The 7,194-nt window shown below is 41.3% G+C and overlaps 1 protein-coding gene across 9 annotated transcripts in view; it reads right to left on the reverse strand.

Annotated features, from left to right (window-relative positions):
- The window catches only part of FUBP1 (far upstream element binding protein 1), a 45,867-nt gene extending 38,726 nt beyond the window's left edge, over positions 1-7,141 (reverse strand). For 7 of the 9 annotated variants that reach the window (XR_005953911.1, XR_005953910.1, XR_005953912.1 and 4 more), the window contains exons 1-12: positions 6,923-7,141; positions 5,862-5,952; positions 3,933-3,971; positions 3,550-3,589; positions 2,735-2,784; positions 2,570-2,641; positions 2,226-2,283; positions 1,598-1,760; positions 1,420-1,518; positions 1,235-1,336; positions 454-556; positions 269-369 (exon numbers count right to left, since the gene is read on the reverse strand). Coding sequence is in view for 6 of the 9 variants with exons in the window: in XM_041421405.1 (XP_041277339.1) it covers positions 269-369; positions 454-556; positions 1,235-1,336; positions 1,420-1,518; positions 1,598-1,760; positions 2,226-2,283; positions 2,570-2,641; positions 2,735-2,784; positions 3,550-3,589; positions 3,933-3,971; positions 5,862-5,952; positions 6,923-7,036 (1,032 nt within the window). In the remaining 3 variants the exon portion in view is untranslated. The remainder of the gene's footprint in view (positions 1-268; positions 370-453; positions 557-1,234; positions 1,337-1,419; positions 1,519-1,597; positions 1,761-2,225; positions 2,284-2,569; positions 2,642-2,734; positions 2,785-3,549; positions 3,590-3,932; positions 3,972-5,861; positions 5,953-6,922) is intronic. The other 2 variants (XM_041421404.1, XM_041421408.1) reach the window with 1 other exon arrangement.
- Between the last annotated feature and the right edge of the window lie 53 nt (positions 7,142-7,194).

Genomic DNA, 7,194 nt, shown 5'->3' on the forward strand with positions numbered 1-7,194 from the left:
CCAAAAGTAAGAGCACATCAGCTACTAACAAAAACCAGAAGCAGCAGCTCTAAAATCAGCCACATCAAGAAATGCCGTGACTTTGAATCAGTATGGTCACTAGCAAAACTAACTATCAAAGTAAATATTCATATTCCAGACCAAACTTTGAAGTAGATTCAAATGGCACAACTAAATTATTTTCTCTAGTTACACACACTTTTTGAAAACTTTGGGTCTTTCCAAAAGGTGGACAGGAGATTTTAGATGTTGAACAATGTTACCCAACCTGAACACTGCGAAGGAGATCGGTAATAATTTCTGCAGCATGCTGACATCTGTCAGGAGGCCCTGTGATCTGGGCTATTCTATCTGGAGTTGTTCCATCATCTGGAATAAAAATGAACTATTCCAGTACATGCAATTCAGTAAATTCACATTTAAGTCACAAAAACTTATGAACGTTTTACAAACCTGGCTTGAACTGGATCCTAACACCAGCATCATTCTGGATCTTTTTAATCATCTCTCCATTTCTTCCAATTACAATACCTACAGCAAATCGTGGTATTGGAACCTAAAAAAAGCCCAAACAAAATGCTGATGACACAGATATTACTAAAGAATCCACATAATGAGAGGTTAGCATCATAAACCAGGGCAAGACCAATGTCACTTCAGGTTTTTCAAGGATGGATTTTTTTATTATCAAGTCACAAGCCTAGCACATACTGGACTAAACCATTAAAAAGAAAGCGATCCTGTGCTTTAGAAGTTCTCATAGTGGTAGCAATTCCAGCAGATTTTATGCTTCTCAGAAAAAAAAAAAAAAAGAAAAAAAAAAAAGAAAGAATTTATTGAGTATGTAAAATGCAGATTCCAGCAGATGAAGCCTTAAGCCTCTCCCTGATGAAGTTACTAGCTTGTGACTTGCATTAACTGCTGGCCTTACATAAGATCTGTAAAGGCCAAAGTCCATTTTCAATAATGCTGTAACATTATATACTTGACCATAAAATTTACTTGCTTATTTGATAAAAAACTCCAGCTACTTGAAATTGTTCATAACTGCTGGCAATGTAAGGTGAATATTGCACATCATTTAGTGTTGTAAATTCAGCAATGATCATGTAATACTTACATGCCACAGACAACTTTTGAAATCGGGTTAAAAGCTTTCAATGGTATTACCCAACTTAACATTTTAAAGTTAACATCTCAAAATACAGTGAACAAGTTTTTCAACCATGCTTACGTCTATCCCTTCATTTCCTCCTATTCTTGACCCATATTCGTTGCGCACCTCTCTAAAGCCACCTTGATCACGAATTAACTCCAGCACCATTTCCTTGGCTTGCTAAAAGAAGAACAAAAGTTTGTTCAGGTACTGCAACATCCAAAGAGACTTTAAAATGCTCTCAATTGTGAGGCACTTCTTACCTGAACTTTATAAGGGTCTCCAGTTATCCTAAGGGGTTTGTCTGCACCAGTGTTCTGTGGACCATCTTGGATCATGACCATTTTGACACCTGCCCGCTCCTATTTGACAAAAGGGAGGTCAATACTCACTCAAATCCAGATTCAGTACCATCATATTTAAAAGATGATACATATATACCTGTAATTGTTTAATTGTCTCTCCACCTTTCCCAATAACTAATCCTGCTTTACTTGCTGGAATCATAATTTCTTGGACTGCATTTCCAGGTCCATCACCATGATGAAATCCAGGTGCAGGTCTTCCCTTTTCAACTATCTGATCAAGCAATCTTTTTGCTGACCTGTGGAAGAAAATACACATTCATAAACACATACCCCTGCAAGTATCCCTTGTCCACACCTATTCTGCTTGGCAATTTTTAAAATTTGAATAGTTTCTGCAAAAGAATTATGGTTATTATCACTAAGAAAGATGAAGCAATCTCAATCAATCCGCAAAAGTAATTTAAAAAACAAACTGCAAAATAATAAAACCACTCCAATATTGGAATTTAAAAGGTGGTCCTTTACCAATCATATTTAATGAAGTTACCTCCTCAAGGTCCCTGAATATAGTTACACTCATCAAAGCTTAATTCAGAACAAAAGCTGCTGCTTGATTCAGCACGCAAAGTAAGGACATCTGTACTTGTAACCACCACCACAACAGTGGACAAAAGCAAGTATATATTCACTACATGTGGCAGGTCAGCTGCCATGACAGTAAAATCATGATTATAGTCCTAACGTCAGTTAAAAATACTTACTGAACAGACTCTGGTGTTCCAGTCAGCATACATGATCTTTCAGGCAGGCCTCCACTATCTGCAGTCATAAAATAAAACAAATTTCTCAGCAGTGTTAAGTCAGAAATAGACTACAAAATTAACCATAAAACGACTGGCTTTTCATATCCAATGAAGTAGAATAATCATTGTATCCTATTCTGCAATTCCTTAGCCCATCACAGTCATGATTAGTACACAAAAATTACCCTGCATCTTAAATGAAGGTTAAGGCAATGAGAAGCAATGAGCAATCTTCTGGACTTCCTACCCATCAGCCCCCTATTCCCCCAGACAGACAAGTTAAACCCCCCACAAATAATTACCAGGTGCAATCTGTATTTTACAGCCAGACTCTTGCTGTATGCGTGAGATCTGCTCTCCACCTCTGCCAATTACTTGGAGAAAGAAAACACAGAAAGGTTATTTGTACAAACATCCATCTGCTAACATCCCCCACTACACCACAAGAGCACAGCTGTACTACTTACTGAATCCAACCATCCCATCTGGAACTTTGTACTCCTCTGTCATCACAGACCTACAGCCAATGTTAAACAAAAGACATGACCATGCAGAGATCAAACCAGCATTACATTTACATATATCCTCCCACTAAACTAAAGCAAGCTACTGCCCCACCATCACCCTTGGTTACTTGCCTCCCATTAACTTTAAAAGTCATTATGCAAGCACAGTTCTACAGAAGCTGACAATACACAGAAACTACACAAAAGGTTTAAGCGTTGTACAAATCGGTGACTAGTTTTCCTTCACCCTCTTTATTAACAGACGTGCAGTACAGAGAAGGCTACTGTAGCATTTTAAGTTTCATCTGTATACCATCAAAGGATGCTGCAAATTTTGGCATCTCAGAACTGTCCAAAGCACAAGAATAATAGCTGGATCTAGCTGTTTAGGTAAGAAATGAGTGGAGAATACTATGAAGTTGTAGTCTGAATTATTTTATTTGGTTTTAGGTCATTCTGCTTTGCTTTTTGTTACGAGATGACATCACCTTTCTCTTCAGATCTGCTTCCAACTTCTAGCTATGCTACCTATGCTGAAGTAGAAAAACCAGCCAATGTATTTTCCTTTGATTAAGCTCAATCCACAGCCTAGGCTGTGGAGAAAGAAAGGGAGAGCAACGTAGGTACATTTTAAGTGTCTGACTTGGGACGTGCTAAAGCTAAACTTCAATAGATCACACAAAGACAGAATAAATGTTTCATTTTTTCAGAAAAACCGCTTGAAACTGCTTTGTTTCAATAAAAATCCTATGTAAGATGCAGGGTAAAACTCTTACCTTTGTTGCTGATGCATCGGTGGTAGCTGATTTCCAAAAGCTATAAACAAACATTGTTAAAATTAAATTCAAACAAGTGGTATAGCTTACAACTAAGCTTCTCCTTTGATAACAAAACTCAACTGTATCGAACTTTTGCCCAAGTTTACTTTTAAGAAGTGTTATCAAAAGGTCCAAAAACTATAAAGACTCTTAACTGTGCTACCACCACTGTCAGTTTTACCAAGCAGACTCCTGCTGCTTCAACAGTATAAGACAAACCCCCAGCTATTTTTTGGACCTCACTTATTCAAGTGTCACCTACCAGAACACTTTCGAACTGTTGTTCTGACAATGTTACACTTGTTTAGGGATTTTTTGGCAACAAAATAAAAATTACTTACAGTCATTCTGGGGAGCAACTTTCTTAGCATCTGGTTGATCTGCAAAATTAAGATTTTTAAAATTTTTTTTGCCAAGAAATTCAGGAAGTGTTTAAGCCTTTTAGTGTGAATTGTAAATTTCCAGTGTATTTTAGCCCCCCCTTTTTTCCCCTCTCTTTCTTTTTCCTCCTCCAATTTCAGGGAGTTGATCATCTGAATAAAAGAAAGAATCTGACGAACACTCAGCACTTGGTTAGTATAGCTGAAAAGATGTTAGGTTTTTCCATGTATCTATTAGTTTAACAAAAGGCAGCTTTCAGAACGCACTGTGTGTAGATAGCTCACAGATACCCAGTCACTGAAACTCAACTAAGACAAGGAACAAAGTCCAGCTTTGTTGGCTGCTCAAGCTAATGATGCTTCTATAGTAAAAAAAAAAGAAAAAAAAATCAAATCCATACAAAAATCAACAATAACTCAAAAAATAATTCTGACAACGACCACAAATCTAGACCAAACATCTGAAAATACAACAGCATCACATGGCAATGCAATCTCAATCTGAATGTTGATATGAAATCCCTATCCAAATATCAAGCATCTCATAGCATAAAACTTCAAAAAAAAAAGAAAAAAGCAGATTCACAGTAACTACATCACTACTGTCCAAATCCTTTCTGTACAGTAGAGAAATAAAAGGCATCATGAACCTATATCTGAAAAGATAATACTTCAGATGCTTCCTTCCCACCCCAAAATAAAGGCTATATGAACCATCATAATTTATGTGCAGCAAAAACTCAGCCATATATTCCAAGAAATATTGGTGTCAATCCAGAAAGATCCACTAGTTTATGTCATGTTTACATACTAAACACAGGTAATAAATAAAAATTCCTGCCTTTAAAAGGAGAGGGCATTCCCTCCCAGTGTGTTGTACTGCTCGGACTTGTCCAAGAGCCATCTACACATAAAATAAAAAGAATACATTACATATATCATCTGAAGCATCATTAGCTCATTTTTGTATATTAAAAACCTCACCTTCAATAGAAAAAAAAAAATTTACTGTAGGACACAAGAACTCCTGATATAAAGCCTTAGTTACATTCTGTAGATTGAGTTTCAATCCTCTTAAAGAAAAAAAAAAAGACATTTCTCTTTTGTGAGACCTATGAGAACATTTCAGCAAACTCAAAGATTTCTTCCTGCAATTTAGATAGGACTTGGTGTGTATTATTAACCATATCAAACCCTGTTAAGTTCAAAGTGGATGCTCTGCAAGAGACAGAAGAGGACACACACGTTTCAAGAGAAAACTTTACTGCAGTGTAAGGCAAATCCAAAAAGCTGCAACAAGTCAGAGGATTTAGAATGATCTTATCAGGGTTCACACATGCTGCAACTAAGGCTGAACTATTACACTACACAAAAGCATCTTCAAGGTAGAAAATTTACTTCCCTTTGTTTTTTTAAAGTCCTATGCTTTTACAATGAAATGCATTAATACTTTCATTTCAAACAGTGCAGTAATAAAGGTAATAAAACAACTCAACTTCAGGAGCACTTCCGGCCATAATTGCAATGTACGAGTTGTAACCAATCCCACACAACCACAAAAGACTTCAATGACACCTGCACAGGCATTTTGCAGCCTGAGTATTTCTGTCTCTTACCCCAGCATACATTTTTCTATTTGCAGCACTTCAACCACATTTAAAATACTGTAAAACAGGCTTACATTCGCTTCAGATTAGAGCACAACGATTTAAAACTTTCCCACTAAACTGAAAATGAAAAAATATGTCATGATCTATGAAGGGAACAAAATGTTTTAATGCTCTGCTATGGAAAAAAAACCCGAATTCACAAACAAAAACACCACCTGCGATCTTTCTAGCACAGTGGCCATGCTCCACAAAAATAAATGCAGCAAGAATGAGTGCATACCTCCATCCTCAAGAGGTCTTTTCTGCCCTCCATAACCGTAGTCGTTTGAATTCATTGCTGTGCCAGCATCTCCTCCAATTTTCGCTGCAATCTAAACAAAAGGCAGATGTGAGCCAAAGAAAAAAAAATTAATTCGGCCCACGTTCATTCCACGTCTTCTAAGATTTCAGGGATTTAAACAATTCGCATTAAAATGACCCCAAATCTTTAAAGACCAAAACCTCTCTTGCTCACAGAGGTTTTCTTTAATGTTTTAAAGCCTTCTGCTCATACTTCAGCACCAGCGCCTCCTAAATTTTCCTCACCTACAAAAAAAATCCCAACGAGAACCTGGCCTTTATTCATCAAAATCTTTTTCCCAAACAGGAATTTTCTTTCTCTACGCCTTCTTCGCCAAGCACTGCGGTATCTCACGGCAGGGCCTCTCCGGCCAAACAATTTCAAAACCCGACCACGCCGGGTCTTCTACTACTGCCAAAACCGCGACCGCTTATTAACAGACAAGGTGAACATTTCGCCCGAGAAGCGACGAAAACATCGCCCGTGGTGCAGAAGCTACAAATAAAACTGCGGGATAAAGAGCTTCCGCAAGGGCCGCCCTCGCCCCGCAGGCCGCCGCGCCGCCCAACCGGTCCGAGCAGGCTGCGGGCGCCGCGGGCGCCACAGCACGGCCTGCGCCGCGGAGCCGCCGCCCTCCCGTCCCTCCGCCGGGCCGGCCCGGCCCGATAACGCGCCGCTACTCGCCCGCCGAGATTTCGCCTCCCCGCCGTCGGGGAGGGACCCCGCGGGGCCGCTCCTCTCACCGCCGAATCCCCTCGGGCCGCTCCCGGCGCTGTTCGCGGGCAATGGCGGAGCGGGGCCACAAATACCTCGCGGCCCAGGGCGGGCTGGTGGCGCAAAGGGGGCGTGGGGACGGGACAAAGCTCCCCCCAACACACACACGCTGCGGTGGGGCCCCCGCTCTCCGCAGCCGAGCGCGCAGCGCCCTCACTGTTCCCGCGGCTCCGAGAGCGCGGCCTCCAGGCCGCGGGACCCCATTGATTCGATGGGGCCACACACACCTGCCTAGCCCTCTGCAGCGCGTCTTTAAAGGCATCGTTCACTCCTCCAGCCCCGCCGCCACCTCCCCCGGGCGCGCCCGCGGCAGGAGGGGGCACCGTGGAATAGTCCGCCATGGCCTCCCCGGCGCCGCTCCGGCCGCTGCCGCTGTCTGCCAAGAAAGAGAGAAAATGGCGGCGGGCGCGCGCCTTTCACATTCCTGCGCGGCATCGTGCTCGGGGGGAGCGCGCCGAAATCTCGCGAGATCTCGGGCGGGATTTCATTGCGGGCGCCG

The sequence above is a fragment of the Onychostruthus taczanowskii genome, unplaced genomic scaffold (assembly GCF_017590055.1).
Source record: "Onychostruthus taczanowskii isolate IOZ18803 unplaced genomic scaffold, ASM1759005v1 scaffold7, whole genome shotgun sequence".
In the NCBI taxonomy this organism is placed as follows: Eukaryota; Metazoa; Chordata; class Aves; order Passeriformes; family Passeridae; genus Onychostruthus; species Onychostruthus taczanowskii.